Source organism: Lepidochelys kempii, chromosome 21, assembly GCF_965140285.1.
Source record: "Lepidochelys kempii isolate rLepKem1 chromosome 21, rLepKem1.hap1, whole genome shotgun sequence".
NCBI classification, from domain to species: domain Eukaryota; kingdom Metazoa; phylum Chordata; order Testudines; family Cheloniidae; genus Lepidochelys; species Lepidochelys kempii.
The window spans coordinates 12316788-12341680 of NC_136400.1; the positions used below are offsets into that span (position 1 = coordinate 12316788).

Sequence of the window (24893 nt, forward strand, 5' to 3'; positions counted from 1 at the left end):
CCCGAGGGACGAAGCTTGAGCTAGGAGAAGTGCGCCCGTGTAAATCCAGGGGGGGGCGAAGCCCAGGCAGCTTGTGCCTTGGGCATCTGCCCGGGGATTTACGGCGCAGGGGGAGAACTGGCGAAGCTGGGCCTGCCCAGCCAGTGGGCAACGCTCAGGTTGCCTGCTGGGTGCATTGACTCAGGCCACGTGCTGGGCCCCGGGCTCGCGCAGCGCGCGGCAAACCGCCTGCGCGAGCCCCCCGACAGGGGGCAGCCCCGCCCTGGGCCGGGGCGCGAGGCCACGCCTCCTCCGCCGGGCGACGTCACCACGTTCGCTCCTGCCCCCGCCGCTTCCTAGTCACGTGCCCCTCCCCGGATCCGGAAGTGCGCGCTGCTGGCCCCAGCTGGCTTCCCCGCCGTTGGTGCGGGAGGGGGGGCAGGGGCGATGGCAGCCGCCGCCGCCGCTCTGCCGCGGGGGCTCCGGGCCGCCCCCGCCGGCCTCGGGGCGCGGGGGAGGCCGGAGCCGGTGGAAGGATCCGAGTCGCTCTTCGTGGTGCTGGGGGCCGGCTTCACGGCGCTGAGCCACCCGCCGCTCTACGTCAAGCTGCTGATCCAGGTGCGGCGCGGCCCGCGGGGGGCCGAGAGGGGGGGACGCGCCGGGGGGAGGGGGACGCCCCGGGGAGGAGACTGGGGGGGAGCCCCGGGGGGAGGGGGACGCCCGGGGGGGAGCCCCGGGGGGAGGGGGACGCCCGGGGGGGAGCCCCGGGGGGGAGGGGGGAGACTGGGGGGGGGGAGCCCCGGGGGGGAGGGGGGAGACTGGGGGGGGGGAGCCCCGGGGGGGAGGGGGGAGACTGGGGGGGGGAGCCCCGGGGGGGAGTTAGGCATGGTGATGGGGTCTTGGGGGCTGAGGGGTTTCCAGACTCTGGCGCCGGGGCTGGTGGTAGATGCGGGTGACCGGGGGTGGGGGTGGGCTTCAGACGTGAGTGACCTTGGGCTGGGAGACGTGGCTGCTTTGCGGGGGGTGCAGGGGATCCAGGGCATTGTAGGAGACCTTTGTGCACAGGGGTGGGCCTGGGGCATTTTGTGGGAGCGCTGGGGGGGTGGGTGGAGGATTCAGGGGCATGGAGACGGACTTGTCTGTCAGGGGGATGTTTAGGGGCTTGGGCTACCGAAGGAGAGCCCGGCACTTTGGGGACTACGTGACTGTGTGAGATCGGGGTGTAGGGCTGTTCTGGGCTGTGTGTGAAGAGTGAGAGTTGATAGTGCTTTGCGCTGGGGCTGTGTAGGGAGTCTTGGAGAACTGGAAGGTATGGGGGGATAGTCTTAGAGTTCAGAGTGACTCCAGAATTTGGTACAAATATGAGAAGGCTGGAGCATGCAAAAGTTTCAGAGCCTGTTGCATGGTCGGGTTTCTACATGTATGACTGGGATGCTGGTATGTCTGGGAGGGACCATGGCACATGTTTGAGCTACTGAAGGGTGAAAGCATTGTGATGTGCTATGTGGAAGGGGTAATAGAAGAGTTGTGTTGGGCGCTCTGTGAAACATAAGGAAAAGAGTGGGCCTTTCCCATTGGGTTGGGCTGGGTATGGGTGGAGTCTAATGCCTGGGCTATATCTCAGAAATATGGCTTACTCAAGAATGTTTGAAACAGTAATACTGGTGTCTTGGCTTGCCAGGGTGCCTACATTAATGGGGTTCTTTGAGAAAAGGAGATGGGTTTCTTTAAGCATTGGGGTACCCTTGGGGAAGGAGTTTGTCTTTAGAGAGGGGGAGTAGTATCTTTACACTCAGTTTGGAATAGATTGGAGACATGGAGGAATACAGCTCTGCTATAACACATGATACAGATGATCACGTTCTTGTGATCCAGTGGCTTTGGGGAGTCCTTGTAAGAAGCGGATAGTAGCTGACCGGTGTTTCTTTTGAAGGTCGGGCATGAGCCTCTACCTCCAGCCATTGGGAGAAACGTGCTGGGGAGAAAAGTATTGTACCTACCTGGCTTTTTCACATACGGTGAGTATATCTTAGTAATAGCTTGAGACCATATTCTGGAGGGGAAGGTGTGAGAACTGTCCACGTAGGACCTATTTAAATCAGCTAAAGTGCCCACGTTCTCAGTCCCAGTTACAATACAGGAGTGTCCTGATACAGCTCTGTCTTGTCTCTGATGTATACCCCAGGATTCTGCCTCTCATACTTTGGCAACACTCATACACAGTTTCTTTTCCTTGTTAATGATACTGTTGAGTTCAACTGCAAGCAGAGATTGCTGCCTCAACATTGTAGTCAAAGCTTTTGGCTAGATCTATGTAACAGTTGTTGGGAAGAGCTAAATCTTAAGCACACCATTGCAGTTTACTAAACTGGCAGATGTTTGTAATTTTACTAATGAGCTGGGGTTGAGATTATTATGGAGGTGACTTTACATGAAGGTCTACTCTACACATTTAACCACGTCACCTAACACTGCTATTCCCTGGCCCACTTACCACACTGTTCTGTTTTGTAGTGTAGATGGGGAATGTAAATGTGGCTTATTGTTGAGCTAAAACTTAGCGATGAAGGATTTAGCCTGGTTTAAGGGACAGTTAAGCTCCTCTCTACACTACAAAATATGGATGTGTTGGAACTTGATCCTCTGACATGCTTATTTGTCGTGTAGATGGGCCCTTAAAGGGGCAGAAGTTTGCAAAAAAGGAGTAAAGAAGCAAGGGCGGGGAAGATATTTGCAAGAAAAATACATTTTAATTTCTCTCTAGAAGTGTATCTGCGTGCGAGAGATGTGGGAGTCATACACTCATGAATCCTGCTCCTAGTGCTGACCGTGAATTTCTCTGGCCTTGGGTGCATTGCTTTGCCTCCTTTTTTAAAATGGTCATAATACTTGAGGGGCAAGGAGTGACAAGTGTCTGTGTAAAGCTCTTTTAAAATGAGAAGGCAGAAATGGATAGGATCCTGAAATCTGGCTTGAAATATCCGATGAGGGAAGGAATTCAAAATGCAGTAGCAATCAGTCAGTGAATTGCAGACCTGTTCTTGTGGCTCTGGGGATGTTAGGCATTGGGAGTTCTACAGTGTCTCCCCTTGTCAGATGGTCTATTTTCATAATATGTTTGCAGTGATGGGGGTCTTGTGATTTAAGGAATCCATGCAATGTTCCATTAAGGAACAAACAGCCTTGTAGAAAGCAAAGAGTGGGTGGGCAGGAACAATCTGTTTTAGTGCTCAGCAGATATTGGGTCAGATTCACCTCCGCTGTAATTCCACTGAAATCAGTTTTGTTACACCAGGGATAAATTTGATGCACTTGTTTTTCTTCTCTTCCTAGCATTCAGCTGTTCTGTGTAATGACTGAAGTTTTATATAGCACCTTATTCAAAGATCTCAAAGAACTGAATAAATTATCATTCCTGAAATCTATTTTAGGTACTTATTTGGCCCCCATTATCTGAGTGCCTCACAAGTTTGAATGTATTTATCCTCAACACTCTTGTGAGAGGGAAGTACTATTATCCTCATTTTACAGCTGGGAAACTGAGGCACAGACTAAATGACGTGCCCACAGTTACATAGGAAGTCTGGCAGAGCAGGGAATTGAACCTGGGTCTCCTCTCTTCCATGCTAGCACCCTAGCTATCCATCCTCTCAAACTAAGCCCTCTGGGCTGGAAGGAGGAAGAAACCATATGCAGCAGACAAGGGATTCTTCACTCCCTGTCCTAATCCAATTAAAATGCCTTAACTCTTTTAGTTAGGCAGAACATAATCAAGAGGTTTATTAGTCCAAGACATCAGAAGTCATGCTCCATCTCTAGCCAAAGGGGGTGGGGGGGAATGCTAAAGTTTCTTTGGCAACTAGAAGCAGCCCAGAGCTCTTTCACATCCCATCTGAAGCTTCTGTGGGTGATAAATCACTTGAGATACTATACTAAGTCATTTCAGGCAGATGCTTTAACATGCTTGAGTGCTTGTGCTGTTCAGATTGGAAGTTGGAGACTCTGCAAACTGTTGTGTTCCATTCCCTGCTACTGGGATGATTTGTGAAATGACACCAGTGTCCTGTTTTCTTACCTAGCTAGACACATTGTGGAAGTGGATGGGAAAATGGGCCTCTTCCGCGGCCTTGCTCCTCGAATCATCTCTAGCACTTTATCCACCGTCACCCGGGGGACTGTGAAGAAGGTAAAAGGGCACATTTGTTTTTTCATAAGGGACCTAGTGGATCTAACACTACATGATTTCACAGTGTTGTTGGAACAGAATTAAGTAGCATGTACAGGTGGTTATGGCCATGTCTGTATGTGGAGCATTAAACTCCCCTCTTTGTGCGTGTGCTCTGCTGAGAACCAGTAAGTTCTAGTCAGCTCTAAAAATTGCTCGGAAGCAAGATGGAAACAGCTTCAGCCTCCAGTGAATTCTCTCTGGATGCGCCCATCATTAAATTGGTGATTCTCCAGCTGTTTGTGTGCATGATTTTGTGAGAAGAAGGTCTTATGTACTGCTTCTGCTCCCTCTTCTTTCCATCCTCCTGATTATACCCTCCAGTGTTCTCTGTCCCTGTGGCTTTATGGACCACTGCAAATAGTCCATAAACCCATACATGCTGGTGATTCTCCTGGACCATATTTTGAGAACAGCTTATTAAGTGATGAGCAAGTTGCTTTTAAAAAGTCTGCATGCTCAAATTTTAGTTAGTGGGAGCTTGTCTGCAGTGAAGGATCAGTGATATATGATCCTTAAAGTTCCTTATCGGGCCTGTTAGTCTTATCATTAGGCGACGTTCTTCAAAATTTGACTGAGACGTTGTTGGTTTCACTGTCAGCCCTGAGCACAGACCAGTCATTGTTCACGTCTGTTCAGTTGCTGTGAATTTCATTTATTTTTTCTCCTCCCACCCCAGGTCTTTCCTGTGGAGGACATGGAGCATGTTTCCAACAAGGATGATGTGAAGACTTCTCTCCGAAAAGTGGTGAAAGAGGTTAGGAGCATTTTCTCCTCATTAAACCTTTATCAAATGCAGGTTCTGAGGGCAATCTCAGTGTATTAATATTGCATGTTAATGAATAATCTAGAGAGCTCACAGTGGAGACAAATACCCTAGAGGCTGAAAGCACTGGGGCAAAGCATACACATAGCTGGTATGGGTGAAATTGCTCGGAAAAATACGTTGTGAGTGCCAAGGTATTGACACTAAACAGGAGTGCACCCTAGGACCTGGCTGATAAATATTTCATACAGATATTGTTGAGCAGCTTAATGTCGATTAAGTCCTGTGAGTCTTTTAAACTTGTTACGTTTAATAAGAGGAAAGGGAAAAGATGTGGGTGCCCATTTTTCACTCCATATCCAGGTCCTTCAGCATTCAGAAAACCAAGGAGTGAAACAGATGCAAAAGTAGATCACGAATGACAGAGCCCTAGACACAGCCTAGGAGATGACCAGGCTTTGAATGTTTTGGGGCAGTGTACTTACACCCTTGTGATAGGGACATGGTACTTCTGTGATGTTTATGTTCTTTATAAGCCTCTTTTGGGGTCACTCCCCAGGCTTCAGAACATACTGCATAATTCAGCAATATTAAAATTGGCATAGGAGTCGTGTGTGAGAAACAAATCCAGTTAATTTAGCCTTCTGAAAACATTTTCTCGTGGCGGTAGCTGATCTCTTGTAGCTAGGTGATGATTGTAGAGTCAGTTGCAGTGAATAGGCCTGTTCCTTGTAACACGGTTAGCGTCTTTGCAGCTTTTAATGTGGTATGGTTTTTTCCAGACCTCTCACGAGATGCTGATGCAGTGTATATCCCGGGTTATCTCACATCCCCTGCACGGTGAGTCCTGTTCCTCTGACCTGTTGCCTGATCTTGATTTAAAAGCTTAACCCCCTTGCCTGCCCTGAGATATGCTGGATATCCAGTTCTAGTCACTGAATTCATTGTGCTTGTTTCTGTTTTAAAAAAAAAAAATTATTCATAGATTCGTAGGACTGGAATGGACCTCGAGAGATCTTCTAGTCCAATCTCCTGCTCTCATGGCAGGACTAGGTAGTATCTAGACCGTCCCTGACAGGTGTTTGTCTAACCTGCTCTTAAAAATCTCCAGTGATGGAGATTCCACAACCTCCCTAGGCAATTTATTCCAGTGCTTAACCACCCTGGCAGGAAGTTTTTCCTAATGTCCAGCCTAAACCTCCCTTGCTGCAACTTAAGCCCATTGTGATTCCTAGCATCTGAATCCATTAGAAGAGCATGAGTTACAAACTGACACTAGAAAAGGATAATACTCAGCATCCTAGTGATGGGATATTCAAAGCTTGGAGATGAGGCTGTCTCTTACAGCTCACTTGGTAGCTTATACTCGGAGTTTTACAAATATAAAAGTATAATTTAGGCAGGCCAAAAAAGAATTTGAAGAACGACTAGCAAAAGACACAAAATTTACTTTTAAGTACATCAAAAGCAGGAAGTCTGCCAAACAATGAGGTTGGGGGGGAATGGCACTTGGATGATAAGGTGCTAAATGAGCACTCAAGGAAGACAAGGCCGATGCAGAGAAGCTAAGGCAATTCTTTGCATCGGTCTTCGCTGAAGAGAATGTGCAGGAGATTCCCACACTTGAGCCATTCTTTGTAGATGACAGATTTGAGGAACTGTCCCAGATGGAGGTGTCAATAGATGAGGTTTTGGAATAAATTAAACAGTAATTAATAGTCACCAGGACCAGATGGTTTTGACCCAAGAGTTCTGAAGGAACTCAGATATGAAATTGCAGAACTACTAATTGTGGTATGTAACCCATTGCTTAAATCAGCCTCTGTACCAGATGACTAGAGGATAGCCAGTGTAATGCCAATTTTTTAAAAAGGCAATTACAGGCCAGTAACCGTAATTTCAGGATTAGGCAAATTGGTTGAAACTATAGTAAAAAAAATAATTATCAGACGCATAAATGAATGAGATTTTTTGGGGAAGAGTCAACCTGGTTTTTGTAGAGGGAAATCATGCCTCACCAATCTATTAGAGTCCTTTGAGTGGGGTCAACAAACATGTGGACAAGGGTGATCCAGTTCTTATGAGTTCTCCTGCTATTGGACAATGACCTGGAATCCATCACTGCTATTAGGGGGTGGCTGGGGAGGAGTAGTTGTTCAGTATTCTCAGGATGATGATGGGACACTGTGGCTGATGGTGTTTTGGGGGACTGTGATTTGATTTCCATGTCATTTCCACCTCCCAGACCAGATGCCTATCCATTTAAAAAGTCATTGAGCTTAATTTGGTTCCTTGTAAACTCCTTTGTTTCTTTCCTTACAGTAATCTCGATGCGCTGCATGGTCCAGTTTGTAGGTCGGGAAGTCAAATACAGGTAAACAGCTCTGGCATATGTGTTGGATGTTTAAAGCACAGGACTTGGAGTCAGGAGTCTTAGGGTCTGTTCCTCCTTCACTCAGAATGGAGGAGCTGAAATAATAATGCACGAGGTCGTACTTTGATTGTACAGCCAGGAATGTAACTGAAATCTGTGCTTTGTCTGGGGGATGACTGGCCTTGTGGCCGGCAGTGTCATGCAGGGAGCAGAGAAGGCTGGGTTCTGTTCTGTTTGCTGCTTCTATTAAGTCAAGTATTCTGTCTCTGGCTTTCGCCAACTGTTGTAATACGTCTACCTGATTAGGCAGGTCTGTTCATAGGTGCACTCCAGTTACTCTGGATTTTTCCTTGGATCACTGTCCTGACTAGACATTGAAAACAGCAAGGAGGTGAATTGGGCTGAAGGGTGCTGCTCCTGCTGCTTGTCTGGGGACACTTTTCCACGAGCCTGTCGCAACAGGGCCATAGTAGAGCATTGGCTCCGTTGTGATGATTGTATCTCTGCATGAACCATCTAGGATGGTCCAGTGGTCAGGGCAGTAGCCTAGGAGTTGGGAGTCCCTGGTTCAATTCTTGGCTTCACAACAGGCTTTTGTTGTGACCTTGGGCAAATAGCTTAGTCTCTCTGTACCTCAGTTCCCCAATTTGTCAGTGGGATAATAGCACTGACACCCCTCAGAGTGGTGTGTAAGGGTAAATATGTTAAAGATTCTGACGCTTTAAGTTCTACTGCTGAAAAGTGCTATATAAGAGCCTGGTGATGGTGGTGCATTTTCATCCCAAAAATGTAATAGGCTCCGAGTACTGGTCGCTACATCTGTGTTTAAATAGTGATTTCTAGCATGCTTTCCCCCAAAAGGGAAGAGTGGTTCCCCTCCTGAGAATCGTGCTAGACGGATCATGCTAAAGACGTACCATAGCACAGTGAAACCCATGTTGTAAGAGAGGGGAAAATGTCTTCAGCAGACTAGAGCCCTCCGAGCCACGGTGTTTCCGATGAAGTGAGCTGTAGCTCACGAAAGCTTATGCTCAAATAAATTGATTAGTCTCTAAGTACTCCTTTTCTTTTTGCGAATACAGACTAACACGGCTGCTACTCTGAAATCTGACAGCTGTAATTAGCACAGTTCTGATCCCAGTGTGGCCAGAGCTCTGGACTGAACGTGAACCAGAGGACAGTTGCAGAATTGATGGCTTTCTTTCTTACACATACACACCCTGACCCAAGTATCCCAGGAAGGTGGGGGTGGTCCCAGCTGTGCTTGCAATAGAATTATTCCCAGGGAATGGGGGTGGTTCTTTCTGGTGCTGGAAGAGATCAGTGGCATTTGCAAGGCTGCTATTGCCCAGAGATCGTGAGCAGGGTTATGCACTCCGGTTAGCTATAACTGTTTTTTCCTCTCTCAACAGTGGCGTGTTTAGCTCCATTGGCAGGATTTTTAAAGAAGAAGGGATCTTGGGATTCTTTGTGTACGTGAGTCTTTGTTTAATTTTGTATTTTCTTCCTTAATCGCAAAGCGTTAGGGAAAGCAGTCAAACATCAAAAAACCTGTCTCAAGTCCCCTCTTATCTGAAACCTCCTTTTCCCAAGTGACTTCCCTGTCACTGGAGGCATGAGGATTGAGTCTTTCCTTTGTGTGAACACCAGTTTGGCCTGTAGGTTTAGGGGTGTGTGCATGCGATTCTGACAATTTATTCAATCAAAATTTCAGTGTGCAAGGGAAACCCTCTTGTATACATAATTTCTTTGATGTTGGGCCTCAGTGATGTAAAGGGACACTTAAAGCACTTGCTTGTACAGCAGATACTAGTGATAGATCAAGTGCAAAAATGGAAGAGGTGCACTATTGAAATAAAATAGTTTAACCATGGGAAGAGGCACATTTCAAATGCCTGACGCACTCTGGATTGGAATTAGCAAGTGCTTCATACTGTGAGTAGGTTTGACTTCGCTATAGCAGTGAAGAATTCTGAAGACAATGCTGTCTAAATCAAACAGCGGTAAAGCTCAAAGGCGCTTCTGACCCTGTTATGAAGCAGGATGAATTGACAATGTAACTAAAGAGGAAGTCTGGCAGATAATTAAGGGTTTAAGCCAAAATTTCACATTCCTCCCCTTTTGATGTCTTATAAAACAGAGCCACCTGCTGCTGTTATTAGCAACAGTTGGGTAAGTCATTTTTTTTTTTTATTACATCAATAATAGTGAAATAGTCTCTGAAACTGCAGGGAGAGGATTTTGCTCAGGAGGCTTTTGGTGTGGGAATTGTCTGCCCTGGGAAAGTTAGCCAGCACATTGTGGTTAAGATGTACTATCTGATCTTAAATGATCACAGATTGTCATGACTGTGTTTCTCAACCAATCGTTAAATGCTGGTAATAGTCTGAATTCACAAGTGAAAATAGTCTGATGCTGGGAAAGGCCTACTTTGTTGGAGGTTGGGTCAGGAAAGCACTGAAGTACATGATGATCTTCTGGAAGACAATGAGCCTTTAATCATGTGCTTAAGTCCCGTTGAAGCATGCACTTAAATGCTATCCTGAATTGAGATGCTTTCCTGAATCAAGGATTTGGTCCCAGCTGTGTATTGTGTGGCATCCAGGTTTCAGTTTAAACACAGCTTTTGCCTTGTCACATAGCCACACATCTCCTCTAGGAACTTTCCCGTGCTTCTGCCTGTCTTGTTGCATTCTTGCTCAACAACTCAGCATCCTGGTGTGTGTGAACGTCCCCCTTGCTGTTTTTATGCCTCTTTCCCTGCTCATGAATTGCAGTCCACGGTCCTCTTGCCTTTGGCGGCTACCGTAGAGCAAAATAAGGAGCTCATCAGTTCTGCTTGCCATTGGGATGATTCTTGATGTCACATGGTGATGCAGCATTGCAGTGTCTTATGTTGCAGGAGGTGGTAAGAGGAAGGGGAAGAAATGTTTGAAAGGCGCTCCAGTCACTTAGCAGGGCCATAGCCATCCATGCCAAAGAGTGTGTGTCCCTGCGCAGCAGTACCTCCCTGATGCTCTCTGTGACCACGATGGGGAAGCTGTGTCAAAGAACAAACAAAAATATGGGGTTATGGCAGCTGTTTCCTGCAAATGTTGAACTACTCCATTAAATGTTCTGCACTTGAGAAGATTTAAAGATGGTTCAGAAGAGTTTGTGCAAAATCTGTGTTCTCTGCTGCCCCCTGGTGAGGGGAAGGGCTCCTGTAGCAAAGTCTCTTACACCTACTCCCCTTGGAAGGGAGGGACAGATGTTTTTGGTAAAGGCAACTGTGACTAGAGGACACCCCGCTGCTTCTCTCTTTGTCCTGCTGCTTGGCTTAATTGCAAAGGCTGGAAGTCCCAGAAATTCTTCATCTATACACCAGTTCCTCCCACTGCTCCCTCTTCAGATTATCTGGCTGGTGGATCCGAACCACATTGAGCCAAAGGGGGTGGTGGTATTGGGGACCCCAAGCCCAGAAGAGAGCTGTGCTTCCCCTTAGCCTCTGCTAACATTCTCTTTTTATTAGAACCTGTACAGTGAGATGCAGGCACTAGGAAATGCTGTATGAAGAAGCTGTCCGTGCTCCCTTCCCCATATAAAATAAACTCTCTTGGTAACCCAGTTAAACTTAATAGCTCACAGGAAGTCTGTCAATGCAAATCCACTAGCACTAAATTCATCAAACTCAACTGGCTATGGGTTGCATTCGATGGTTCCATGGAGGCAGAATTCCATGTCTTCCTTGTTCTGCTTCTCTTATGTCATAGCACCCTGCCTGCCAGTGTAACAGGGTGATCATTTGGTCTCTCTTCTCTGAAATGAAATGGTCTCTTATGCTGTTAAGGGAAAAATTCTGAGCAAAGCCGATCTTTCTCAGATTCTGTTTGGAAAGCTATACCTGATTCTCTCTTAGGGCAGTAGGAGTTCTGATGCTACTAAATATGTTTTTGGATTTTGATACATCATGCAAACTTTTCTTTTCCATCTCTGATTGAGTAAGGATAGTATAAAGCATTATGGTTCTTGTCATAAACGTAACCCTAGAGATCCAGCTCCGTACAAAGAAAATGGGGGAAAGGTCTATTTACAAAAGCAGAGACCCAGTAAACATTACTTCCAGATGAGTAACAATGTCTAGAATCTTCCCTCCTTCATTAGCATTAAGCACAGCTGCATTGTATTTGCAACTATTCAGGGCACTGCCTTCCAAATTTTTCTTGTGAATTACTGTAGAGAGAAAATATTTTTTACACTAGATGAGTATTGTAAAACTATAAATTGAAACCAAACTATCTGAAAAATTAGAACCTTCACTTTCTCTATCATATCTCTTGCACATGTGAATTACTTCGCTATATGGCTAACCCTCTGTTATATATCCCTGCATGTATCGTTTCTCTGGCAAAATTAACTGCAGAATTCAAAGCTGCTCAGCCATTCATAGCACAGGATTCATTTAAAAAATATAAAAGCAACCCATGAATATAAACAAGATGGACCAAACCATGTTGTTCTGTTTAAGTTTGTCTTGCTTCAACAAATGGAACAGGAAATCTGTGGTTTTTTTTGTTTGTTTGTTTTTTTTTCCTTTCCAAAAAAGGCAGTCTGTTTGGGGTGGGTGGGTAGAAGGGGAATGAACTTCTGTGAATGAAATGGTCAGAGGAGGCTCTGTCAAGCTCTGGAAGCCCCCACGTTTCAGTTACCATAAATGTTCTAACTTTGGGAGGAATATTCTGAATATCTACTTTGGTTACTGAGATACCATCCAAAGCCTTTGTCACTGAGAAATTAAAATACATGAGCAATAGCTGTGTGTAGGACCTAGGCTAAAGCAATGGGCTTGTGCTCTGTTTCTGCAGACGAAGCATAAATTAAGTGGCTGTGGTGGCGGAGGCTCTAATGTAGTTGAGGCTGGTGCACAAATAAGGAAATTAATTTCCCAAAAGCCTCCTTAATTTTGAAGTGCCATTAAAAATGGGGGTAGTGGAGTTCTGCTATTAGGGTACCATGAGCACTGGCCTGCTCAGTAAAATGAAAGGCAAAGGTAAAACCAATGAGTCTACCTGCATCCTGATTCTTCACCATTGCCTTAAGTGTAATGCTTCCAGCTGCAAGGTCCAGGCAGGACTAGCTAGCCATGCCCCAGACTGTGTAGGGAATGTTCCATTAGAGGGCTCCAAAGCAGCAGAACTTATGTGCGCCCCTCTCCCCCCCATAACTGAGCAAAGCTGGCTGTGCCCAGATGATGGGCAGTTTCAAAAGAGCCTTTAATGAACCTCTGCTGCTAAAGAGGGCTGCAAACTGCTCATCTTAAAATGATGCTAGTGGCAGGAAAGTAGTTCCCCAAATGGTAAAAGGGATAGAGAATTCTGAAGACGAAATAAAACAGGAGGACTTGTGGCACCTGAGAGACTAACAAATTTATTTGAGCATAAGCTTTCGTGGGCTATGGCCCACTTCATCGGATGCATAGAATGGAACATATAGTAAGAGAGAGAGATAGATATATACATACAGAGAACGTGAAAAGGTGGAGTAAGAGGCTAATTAAGATGAGCTATTATCAGCAGGAGAAAAAAACTTTTGTAGTAATAGTTTTTCACACATTCTAAGAGGGCCTTCTGCAAAGGTTGAGGAAACGCAGGCAGAAACAAACTTACCGAAAGGAAATTATCAAGCAAAGAATCTTGCAGAGACCTCAAAATAGAGATTAACCAATGAGATGGCGCTTAAGGAAGAACAAGTGGGGATGGGCTGATCATGGGATTTGAAGCCTTTTACTTATAGATCACTTGTTCAGATCCACCTTAGGTTGGTAGTGCCCAAAAGGCGTCATGCAGCAACTATTCAGTGGGCTGAGGTGACTTGGTAGATCTTAGTCCGGTTCATAGCTGTGGAAGGGGCCTACAATTCTAACTTCTGTTAGATCATTTCAGTCTGTCTCCCTGCAGTTGGAATCCCTTCCTAGTGTGAAGGTGTCAAGGGCTTTGTCTTCACTGCCAAAAGTGTTTGTTTACCATGGGGTGACTAACGTGTGTTAGACTGCTGTAAACAAAACAAAACCTCTTCTGCAATACAGAGAGCCCATGTTTCAGAACCAACCACCGCAAGTGGTACTGATGAGCCCCCTTGTTGTCGCTCTCAGCAGGGAGACCAAGGACCAAATATGGATGAAGAATGAATTCTCCACCCCTTGTAGAGATGTCCTTGACTGGTCAGGGTTGAGGCCCATTTGTGTGCGTTAGTGGGGGAAAGGCAGGAGAAAGCTTTCATTGCCACTACCTGAGCTGTATCTGCTCTGTGAATAAGCAGGATTTCTGTTTTCAGGGCTGTCAGTTTGGCATTTTTAATCAGCAATAAGTGACTGAAATATACAATCAAGAACAAACCCAGTTTCCCAAGCACTTCTGCAGTGTTCTCTCCCATCCCAGTTGTGGGATTCTGAAGGTAGCCCAGGAGACTTTCTCTGCCTTATGTTCATGTTCTTATTCTTTCAGTGGTTTAGTCCCTCACATCCTGGGAGACGTGGTCTTCTTGTGGTGCTGTAACATCCTGGCTCATTTCATCAACACCTATGCAGTGGATGACAATGTAAGTGGTGATTCTGTTGAACTGGAGTAGCAGGGGGTTTTGACGCCCTAGCTCCAGCATCAGGTGGTTTGTAATCAGACCTTAAAATAGAGGGGTTAATGGAAAGTAGGGTGCATAGAAATCAGTGAACTTTGGATCAGGCCCTAAAAGAGGGATGAAGATGTTATGTTCAAATCAGGGTCCAGTTTAGGTTGAGATTTGGAGGGGTAGGGATCAGGCTCAAGGATGAATTGGGGCTGGAGTTTGGGTTCAGACTCTGCAGTTCCAAATCTTCAGCCTAAAATGGTGTGAACATCACAAGCCCTTTTTCATTTTGGTCTAAACCCATTGGGCTGTGTTAGATCTATTGACTTAAATGCTCAACCTCCGCTCTTACCCCTCCCTCCCAAAAATATCCTAATGGAAACAGACTTACAAGTGGTTTTGATAGTTTCTTAGACTATGTTATAGCTGTGCAAAGCAGCCAGGTTTTGGGATATGAGACAGGTGGGAAAGTGTGATGAAACAGCCTATTATTAGAAACTGAATACATAGAAAGTAGAACCGGTTGGTTGAACTGTTCATATCCCCCCCCCCCCGCCCCCGCCATGTACTCTTTACATTGCTGATGTGGCATATAGAATCTTTCTCCCCTAGTTTACTGGATCAAACATAAGCCAGGTTGTGAGTAACCAAAAGTTACTGCCATGTAACCAGTGACTGGTGGCCTGTATAAAATTAGGAAAGAGGCAGCTTATGTCTTAGTAAAAAGATGTCTTCACACAAGCTACTGCCATGATTGGCACAAAGGGTGCCCTTGTCCATCTGTTAACTCCACACTCCTTTCTTGGGTGTTCCATGTATATGTCATATCATGGCTACCTCTGGTTTTCTGCCATTTACTTTACTTTCTCTTGTTCAATACGCTGAAACCTCATTGTGCTAAACTTTTGTGTGAGGTGGATTTAAGTTAAGGACAAAATGAGATGCTATCATCGGCTGCCTTTTCCATGACCCCACTGGTTTCTTCCTTTCCTCTCCATTGCAGTTCAGCCAGGCATCTGTGATCCGGAGCTACACAAAGTTTGTGATGGGGGTATGTAGACAGTCGGCACACTGCTTCTCATCCTCCGCCGCCCTGCATTCTCTGGTGTGAGAGCTCATGCATAGACATTTACAGGCGTGTGTGTGTGCACACTATGTGTGGGTGCTGCTGTGCATGTGGGTAATTCTGTGTGCCTCCTTTCCTGTTCGTAGGTAAACTGATGTAAGCTCATGTCTTGTCTCCATGTACTGTGGGGCTGAGTATCAGAAACGCATAGGTCCCATTGACTTGCAGTTGGAGTTGTGGGTGCTCATCATTTCTGTAAATTGGTTCCAGTGCGTCTCTTTCCCAAACCATTCCGAATCAGAATGGGTGTGCTTTAGACCTAAAGATCAGAGTAACTTCACTACCGCCCAAAATGTTTTAGCAATGGCTCATATTTTTAATGTATTGGGTAACAGGGAGACACTACCCCTCTTCTTTGACTTACTCAATGTGACATGCAGCACCACTAAGCTTTCCTCCTCTTGAATATCACGGTCAGACCAATAATGTGGCAGCTCCGTGGGTGGAAGGAGCACAGAAGATGGGTCTTTGAGAAAAGTCAGTTCCCAGCCTGACTAAATGCTAGCAGGGATATGCTACAAAACTATCTTTAGCCAATAGCCTTTGTCACAGCAGAGGTTAGAAGTTGCCTGATGGTTGGTTTGTTAATTCTTTTTTCAGTGTGCTAGGCACTTCCAACTTGTCCTGTTGTTGCATGAAGCCTTCCTGCTCGACCTTATTGTTTCCTGCTGCTTTTAGAGTTGAGTAGTGCAGAAGGGAGCCGCTCAGTTTGGTGATTCTTGGTTTCAGATTGCTGTGAGCATGCTGACGTATCCCTTCCTTCTAGTGGGAGATCTCATGGCCGTGAACAACTGCGGGTATGTCTATGATTCTCAGGCCTAATGTTTTGTTCTCCATTCTGAGACCTTTTTTCTGTTGACAGAGGTCGACAGTAGTTTTCCATAAAAGTCTTAACATTTTCATATGGAACCATAAATTATACAGTCCCTTACAGGGTAAGGTGCATTCTCTGTCCCAAAGACTCTTTGATCAGAAGGCATGGACAAGACATGGGGCAATAGTTAAGGAAGGATGCAGAGCTTATCAGTGATCCGATAGGAATGAGAATAGAGAGGGTACTAGGGAGATAGGGGCAGGAGGGCTAGACGATCAAGAGGAGAATCAAAGCAGGGAGGATGGGGGTCGGGGAGAAATGAGAACAAGCGGAGCTGTTTTCTTCAGCTCAGCCAGCCTTGCAACCCCCAAATACACACACACTCTTCACGTTGATTTCTCAGATGTGGAAGATTGTGAACAGAGGGAAACCTAAAGGGGAATGGGAGCTGAACCTTTGCTATAGCATTTTCTGAGTGACAGCTGGTTCCTTAGTGGGCAGATGGAGCTGGGGATGCAGATTTATAGTGCCACGTTTTTAGTGTGTCCCTGTAACTCCCAGTATTTGCACACTTCAGTTGTAATTGACTTGCGCAGTAGGTCATGGTGTGAATTATTTATCAGTAACTTGGCCTTTAGCCTGATGCTGACACTTACTTACACCTAGTCCTGCGTGGTGTCTGCTCCCCCTCCCTGCACAGTGCTGCTTGTGTCCATTCTCCTCTTTGACCCTCTCTCTTTACCATGCAGGTTACGTGCCGGCCTCCCTCCGTACTCTCCTGTGTTTACATCCTGGGTTCAGTGTTGGAGACATCTCAGCGCTCAGGTGAGGGCTGCAGTGGGCAGTTTTAGTTAGTTGACGTCGTAGCTAACAGCAGGATTTCCCTGGCAGTGTGGGATTGGCCGTGTTCATACTTAGGCAGTAAAGGTCTCCTGGCCCGCCTAGCAAAAGCCCGACACTAGGTGCCGGCAGCCTGTCTTGTCTAATCTGCTTGGTAGCCTGTTGTTCAAAACTTTCCATCACTGTCATTCTGTCTCTCTAAGGTACTTCTATGGCTCTCATTACTCCCTCACAAACTAATGTATTTATCTTCACAGTACCCGGGTGAGACAGGGCAATGCTACTATCCCTGTCGCACAGATGGGAAAACAAGGCACAGACAGACTTGCCCAAGATCTCACAGGAAGTGGAGCAGGGACTCAAACCTAGGTCTCTTCAGTCCTAGGCTATTGCCCTCTAACCACTGGATTATCCTTCCTCTTCCTCATTCCGACCCTTTATCACCTCAAGGAGGAGGCCACTTGTGCAGGGCAGTTTTGGAAACTCTTGTGTTATGTTCCCATCTGATCTTGCAAGCTATGCTGGAGTTTGGCTAACTCAGTCTGGATGGGAGACTTCCATGGAACGTGCATTGTTGAAAATAAAAATTCCATGACACTTCTTGGAATGGTAGGGGAGCATCCTGCCAGATTCCAATTTATCTTGTGTTCAGCCTAAACAAGCTCCTCATTCCTGGTGTATAGCAAATTGAGGGGGGGGTGTGTGTGTGTGTGTGTGTGATCGTGATCCCTTTGCTTCAATAGATATAGATATATATCCTTTACCTAGCTCCTGAGGCTTTGAGATCCTCAGTTGAAAAGTCCTATGGAAGGGCAAATTATTAAGCACAAAGGAATGAAAACTTGCAGGCTTGGAATCCTGAGGTTTAAGGAGTTCAGTGATCAGGCCAGAAGATGAGCAGGGGTCACTGGATGATCTAAATCAGGACTGCAAGGGCTACATTGGTAACTTGCAAGAAGCGTGAGATTTGTGCCCCGTTTGCATATCTACAGAATGTAGCAATTGCATGGTACACACCCATGTTTGTTTCTGCTTCTCTTGCCCGTTGGACAGAAGTTGCTTGAGCTCTCTAGCAATTAAAAAGATGAAGTTCATCAGAATCCTCACCCTTCAGTCACATGGAGGCACTGAGATACTCCAGTGGTGGGTGCTAGGAGTCATTCCCTGCTGTACAGAGGCTTCTCAGCAGCCAGTCAGGCAGCTCTGCTGAGGAGTCTCCACCTACCTCCCCTAACCCCTCTGCTCTTCTCTCTCCTAGGGGCAGTTGTTCCGAGGTTCCAGCCTGCTTTTCCGCAGAGTGTCTGCAGCAGCAAGGTTCCCCATTGACTAATTCTGCTTTCACTTTATTAACTCATTACCTCGGCTGGGAGAAAGGGACAAACACCGACTCTTTGTAAGGAACCCTTAAAGCCTCTTTTGATATTTTTTCTTGTACATCTGAAGACTAAGGTGCAGGACCAAGCCACCTCCTGTCCAGAGAGGCCAGAGATGAATCAGCCTGTGGAGAGCTGGCTTCTGAACTGCAGCTGCGTTAAATTCCCTTTTTGGTGGTTGGCTTGACCATGACGTACCAGTGAGAGCAGCAGGGTGTTGGCTCTCTGGCTCAGCTCGCAGTTCTTGAGTCAGAAGGGACAGTCTGTTTGTTTAAAAGTGGATAATACCCAGGTGTTTAAACAGCCCAGCCCAGAGACACTATCGGGGATCCAGGTGCAGAGATGACAAGCTGCTTTAGGTAGCACATACTTGAGAGATGTTAACTGGAAAGTAGCATCGTCTGAATTTGCCCTGCTGACCGGATCACACTAAACCCTGGCCCTCCCTTTTTGTGCCGCATAGCGATACAATAAGTGAGCCTAAGCTTCTTAGCACTCTCGTCTCCAGCCTCCGCTTTAGTGAACATCCTCTTTGTCAGTTATCGGTCTACTGAAGCACCTTATGTCTTGACGTGAATGTGAGTCGTCAGAGCCAGAAAGGGTTAAACGGAGCAGAGACCAGGCTGGGATGAGGATGTGTTAAATCCCATTCCTGGTAAAGTACCACCGCCAGATAACCAGTAATATATTCTTCACTCTGGGGGACATTTAATCAGCCACACACCTGCCAAGCAGCTCCATCCTGGCTTTGAATACCCCAGGCCTCCCACATTCAAGCTCTTGAAGGGTATATGAACACCAAGGAGCAAGGTGCTTTCCAAGGGGGTGTTATGGGAAATAACCTTATTAAATTAAAAGGAAAATGAGACAAGAACAATGAAGTCACAGTGAGATTAATAAGACTAGAAGTGTCAGGGGAAGTGTTGGGGCTCGAACTAGAATGAGCAGAGCACTTTGGGGAGGAATATGCAGCTACTGCATGGTTAGGGGCATGAGAAGAAAGGCCTGACACTAATTGTGAATCAGCTGCAACAGGGATTTAAGAATATAATCTATGGGACTCCCTGCTGCTGGATATTAGACAACTAAACTTGACAAGCAAGTGTGCACAAAAAGAATATTCAGTGGCTGCTGTGTGAGATAGGATATGTGATTAGATGGACCACTAGTCTGAGCTGGCATATGTCCATTCCTGTACTGGCCGTAGCAAGTCACCGTGGTGACTCAAAGCCCACCAGGACCAAACTCACACAACAGCACCAGTTGCTGCCTCTGGCAGATCGAAGCACTGATACTTGATACAGCTAGACCAGAAAAGTGCCATCTTACTTCTGAGGTGCCAATCAACTGCATTTTTTAATATTCGTCCAATTTGCTAATAGGTAAGGTTGCTATAAAATTAATTGGCTCAACTTTAAATGTGAATGTTAAGTCTGTTAGCTGCTGACTAGAGTAGTGTAACAAACCTAAAGCAGGAAGAGTGGAGAGAATATCAGACAGTGAATTCCATCAGGTCTCTGTGCACTTCAGAGACACTAAGGTGCATGTGTTGGCATTTCGGGGCCTTGTGTAGCAGAGCTCACCTGGTCGCGGAGTGAGATTTATCTACAGTGTTTTACCTGCATTCTGTGCTGTTACTAAGGACAGGCAGCTTCCCTCCATTTAAATCCCCATCTTGCTTGTACTGCAAAGCAGTCCTTTACATCTATTCCAAACACGAGTGGTTTCATCTTCCTTCGCGAGCAAATGCATTAGTGATTGTCACAACGTTCCTAATGCACAATGAAGTGAGAGACGGCTGCCCTGTGGTGCTTTCCTACATAGTCTGCCCCCAGGGTGGCCAGAGAAAGCTCCATCTGGAGTGACTATGGTTCCTGAAATATGCAGGGATTCATTTGGTGACTAGGACAACCAGCATCTTCCATACCTAGGGCCTCGGGGTCCTGATCTGTCATCACTGGGGTGCTTCACTGGGACAGATGGGCTTGTTTCACACTTCCAAGGCCTGACCGCAGGGTATGTTTTGAGTGAGATGTGTAACTGAAAGGTTTTGCAGCCTTTGGAATTGTAGCTACTTCAGGCAAGAACCTCCCTTCCCACCAGTGTTATGGGATCAGGCCTAGCCTCCCTTTACCCCTCCCCCCTCCTCATCCCCTTGATATGGTTTGTTAAAGAGGAACAAGAAATGCATGGCCGTATTCTATAACTGTGAGATTAGTTCCAGAGGATTTCACTGTAGTCTAAAATAAAACTAAGAACAACCTCTCTTGGGCTTTCGGAGTTTCATCATTGTCTTTAATGTGGTGCACTCATTTATTATTAAACCCCAGCTCTGTCAGCTTTCCAGTCATCTGAAGGTTCCTTATTTAAGGTCAATCAGTGTTATTCCAAAGGGGAGTGACTTCTGGAAATTCAGATTCCTTCTGTTAAGCCTTTCAGCGACTGATGTGAGTAGTCTAGGTATACACAGTCTTGCTTTCAATGCAGGGAGGTGGACTAGATGACCCTCTAGGTCCCTTCCAGTCCTTGCATTTCTATGATTCTGGGCCAACCTTGCCCCATAGGAAACTGACTAGGCCGAGTACAGGTTGAGTAAAATTAATCTGATACACCTGAATCAAATTTAGGAGTCTAAAATATCTTTGGTGATCTGGGCTTGGGATCCCAAACACTGGAAGAGTTTAGGTGTCAGTCCCTTCTGGAGAGGGCAGAGCCAGTTGCAAAGTGGGGATTGGAGGTGACACTATAGCTACATAAAGATGCCCAGTTCCCCAGCGACATCAGCACAGAGAACGGGTACCTATGAGAACCTGTGTCAGAGTTTGATGTTCTCTTTCCCACCTACTGGGTAAATGAGCAGCCAGTGTTTGAATAGTGACTCTCTTCTCTCACCTTTTACCTGGATATCTGAAGGGTGGGGCTCGCCTGCTCTTTCTGTTGCTGCTCAGCTGTTATCAAAAGCCTTTTAGCTAGGAAGCGAGATTGGGTTTATCAGCTCAAGTGTTTAGGAAGGAGAGAGGCCAGAAACAGGGCTTCATGATTGAGATCTCACACACACACACACTAAGAAAGCAAAAGGTGGAGTAGGGTTGCACTTAACTTTCCTCTTGCAATGGAATCCTTGTAGCTAACTACCCTTCAAATTTGTTTTGGTTTGAACATTCAGCATGAAAGGATTGCTCAAGAATAAAGAATAACACACTGGCTAGTGTCTAGTGGATGGAGTTAGCCCTGCCCAGCCATGTGTCATAGGCCTTGTACTGCTAACAGGGATTCTCCTAAGTGGTAAGGGCCTCTGGCTTTTGCAGTGGGAGGCTGAGTTCTCTCCCTGTGATGCTCTGCATGGCTGCCATAAAGTCCTAGGTGATCACAGCTTTGTTGCACTAGTTACAAGCAAGCTCTGATGAGCCTCTTTGAGCTGGGCTTCTGTTAGTGTGGATTCCACTTCACCGAGATGGTGTCAAACCAGCCTGAGGTTTTCATTTAAGCACAGGGAAGCTATGAAAGCCCCACGTATAATGGCTGGTGTCTGATTCCAGCCCTACTACAATTGCCTCGTTTCACTTCCTTTTCCCTTCCCACAGCCCTGTTCCCTTGTGACCTGTCACAGCCTCCCTTCTGCTAAGAGAGTCCAAGAAGATTCTCATGCACACAAAGGCTCTTTCCTGCCTGCAGGGCTGCGTGAAGGGAAATCGAAGTGGTTCTGGTGGGCCCATTGCAGTGGTATCAAAGTGCCTGAGGAGAAAGGAAGATGCCGCCACACTCCGTGCACGGAGGGTTCTCGTGGGTCCCCAGCTAGCTGCAGAGCCATGCCTGCTGCAGCCCCCAGGCATGTGCCTGCAGAGTATGTCCTTAATGCTGATAGAAATGTTTGCTTTCTCCCCTCCCACACAAGCTACATGTAGGCAAAGAGCAGCTGATTCCTGCTTTTGAGGAGGCGGGGTCACCAGGCTTTAATCCTTCCTACTTGGGAACAACAGAGGGGGCTTGGCTGTGTCTGGCGCTATCCCAGCACCTGTCGACAAAATGGCTTGTTAGGCATGAGGAGCCCAGAGACCTCCTCTTCTGCTGTAAGGGTGACTTAGGATGCTGTGCCTTGCGGAGGAGGGTGGAGCTTAGGCAGCAGTGATCCTGGTCAGTTTGTGCTTGACCTAGTGTTAAGGTGAGCCGTTCCAGCTCACTGTGAGCCTGGGACATCGCAAAGCCACTGATTCGATAGGATAATTTTAGCCGCTCACCTTGCCTGTTATGATTCCAGCAGCTCCCAGAGCGCGCACTATTGTAAGGTGCTGTTCATGAAGGGGAAGCAAAAGCAGGCATGAACCAGCCGCATTTTGGGTGCTCATGTTGTGTGGGAAAGCAAATCCACAGCGGAGGGGCTGTGAAGGGGAGATGGAACTGGATCTCATTGCTAGTCGGGCAGAATGACTGGATCCTGGGGCATAACTGGGTCAGGGTATGTATATGGGGATCGGATTCAGTATCTGATGGGGACAAAGGCCCAGATCCTTGAAGTTGTAGGCACGTAACTCCTATTGAAATCAATGGGATTTAGGCATCTAAATACCTTTGAGGATCTGAGCCAGAATCTCACCCTGGATATGGGGAAGGGTAGCTGGTAGAAGAGAAGGTGCTTGGAACCTAGGAGGAGGGAGTGGGGAAAGTGATGGCAGGGCCTAGACAGGAGTGGAAGACAGCTTGGATGGGTGGGAGAGAGGTAGAGAGGACATTTTTGAGCATCCAGTCCCAGGGCTTTTTTCAGGCACTGAATCCTATCAAGGCGATCTTACCAAATCACATCTAATTCATCTTCCCTGTGGGGCCTTCTCACCCCCTAATCCAAATCGCAACAAAGCGTGAAGCGGCCACCATCTCAAAGAGCTTGTGGTTCAGGACAGCACAGTCACTGACTCGAGAGGAGACGAAGCTCCTCTTGACCTGTGAGTGTGCAAATCCCTGGTTCGCTGGGGCTTATGCATCAGATGTACAGGTGTAATCGTAATGCTAGTCAGCAGAGTGAGGAGAGGCCTCCCCAAGAGAGTACCCTTGGGTGGCAGCGGGATGTTGACAAGATGGGGCCACACCCTAAGTGCTCCTTGCAATCAGAAGGGTATGTGGCTTTCCTTGGATGGCCGGCTGTTGGAAGAGCCTTTGAAGAGGCTTGAAGTGCTAATTTACAGGCATTAGTGCTTAATTCCTCCGTTGTCCCTCCTGTTTGAGGCCAGCAGCCTGGGTTCTTTCTGATCCCCTCTATAACAGGAAGCTTGGTTGACTCATTGCTGATGCCCTTCCACCTCACTGGAATTCCCTTAAAAACCCAGAGATGTATAGACATCCCCCCCCCCCCCCCCGACATTGCAGTCACTGTTTATGAGCTGCTGAGTACCCTTACTTCCCGTTGGCTCTGGTGTGAGTTCTAGATGCTCAGCATCTTGCAGGCGTGGAGTTGTGTTTATATAGCACAACCAGGAGAGAGTAAATAAGACTGGGACTTTTCAGCTTGGGAAAGAGATGACTAAGGGGGGATACAATAGAGTAAAATCATGAGTAGTGTGGAGAAAGTAAATAAAGAAGTGTTATTTACTCCTCCTCAAAACACAAGAACTAGGGGTCACCCAATTAAATTAATAGCAGGTTTAAAACAAACAAAAGGAAGTATTTCTTCACACCACGCACAGTCAACCTGTGGTGCTCCTTGCCAGAGGACGTTGTGAAGGCTAAGCCTATAACAGAGTTCAAAAAGAACTAGATAAATTCATGGAGGATAGGTCTATCCATGGCTATTAGCCATGTCCGCTAATAGCCAGGTCCATCCATGGCTATTAGCCATGTCCCTAGAGGTGTCCCTCGCCCCTCTTTGCTAGAAGCTTGGAATGGGCAATGGGATGGATCACTTGATGATGACCTGTTCTGTTCATTCCCTTGAAGCACCTGGCATTGACCACTGTCAGAAGACAGCACGCTGGGCTAGATGGACTCAATATGGCCGTTCTTATGTTCTTAACAAGATCTGTCTTAAGCAACTGCCCAAGGGGCCAGTCATCTAGAAGAGACTGATCTTCTGAATGACACATCCACAACTAGGTCAATGTAAGCTGCCTTGTGTTGACTTAACCGTGCAGTGTAGAACAGACCTTTAAAGCTCATACAAAGTAGGACTGGAAACCTGGGATTCTGTCGTTTAAGCCTGTTGGAGCTGGGGCACAGCTCAGGTGTCCTGGGGGGAGGGTGGCTGGTTTCTCTGTCAGAGTTGGTAAGCCCAGTTTTGGAATCAGGGGGCAAAATACATCCCCGTGCTAGTGTTGGAGGGAAACCACCCGAAACAAGTAACACCAAGCCGGGTGGTTCCTGTTAGACTCGCCCAGTCCCATTGTTCCTGCTGAGAAAGGCCAGCTTTGAAGTGGCAAAGTGTGTAGAGTTTTGAGAAGGTTTAACGGATGATTATAAGGAGCCAGTCCTTTTGTCATTTGTGAAAGTGGCGACAAATCTGCTCTGCACCTTGGGAAGGGGGAGCTGGGATGTGGAGGAGACGCAAAGGCAGCCCTATCTTCCCAGATGCGAAGCTCACTGAGGTTTGTACGTGTGCTGGGCAGTGTGTTTCTCTGTCCCTGCCTCTCTGGAGATGGAAATGTCTCATGAGAGTTTTGTGACAGGTTGCAGGATTCCACAAGAGATGGTGAAGCCCTTGAAAATGTGACGCTCGCTCCCCGGCCTTTCTTCACAGCAGCCTAAAGGAGGGGGGGCGGGAGGAGGGGAAAATGATGAGCTTGGAACTGTTAAATAAGTCTCTCCCACT

At 46.8% G+C, this 24893-nt stretch overlaps 1 protein-coding gene across 3 annotated transcripts; it reads left to right on the forward strand.

Annotated features, from left to right (window-relative positions):
• Window positions 1-356: 356 nt before the first annotated feature.
• On the forward strand, window positions 357-20362 carry MTCH1 (mitochondrial carrier 1). Of its 3 annotated transcripts, none has more exons than XM_073320266.2 (12): window positions 357-597; window positions 1913-1997; window positions 4059-4165; window positions 4884-4961; window positions 5753-5810; window positions 7293-7344; window positions 8757-8816; window positions 13827-13920; window positions 14948-14995; window positions 15800-15867; window positions 16634-16709; window positions 16982-17976. In XM_073320266.2, the coding sequence occupies exons 1-12, from the start codon at window positions 427-429 to the stop codon at window positions 17258-17260; spliced, it is 1176 nt and encodes a 391-aa protein (XP_073176367.1). In that variant the 5' UTR covers window positions 357-426; the 3' UTR covers window positions 17261-17976. The 3 variants fall into 3 exon arrangements, with proteins under 3 accessions (XP_073176367.1, XP_073176368.1, XP_073176369.1); XM_073320267.2 differs by lacking the exon at window positions 16982-17976 and adding an exon at window positions 17983-20362 and having other exon boundaries at window positions 363-597; XM_073320268.2 differs by lacking the exon at window positions 357-597 and having other exon boundaries at window positions 1911-1997; window positions 4063-4165.
• The last annotated feature ends 4531 nt before the right edge of the window (window positions 20363-24893 follow it).

What these genes read in the sequence shown, in the direction of transcription:
- MTCH1 (XM_073320266.2), top strand. Translation starts at nt 427, where the DNA reads ATGGCAGCCGCCGCCGCCGCTCTGCCGCGGGGGCTCCGGGCCGCCCCC. An exon ending in CCCGGGGGACTGTGAAGAAG is followed by an intron (nt 4,166 to 4,883) that starts GTAAAAGGGCAC and finishes CTCCCACCCCAG; the next exon opens with GTCTTTCCTGTGGAGGACAT. An exon ending in CCTATGCAGTGGATGACAAT is followed by an intron (nt 13,921 to 14,947) that starts GTAAGTGGTGAT and finishes TCTCCATTGCAG; the next exon opens with TTCAGCCAGGCATCTGTGAT.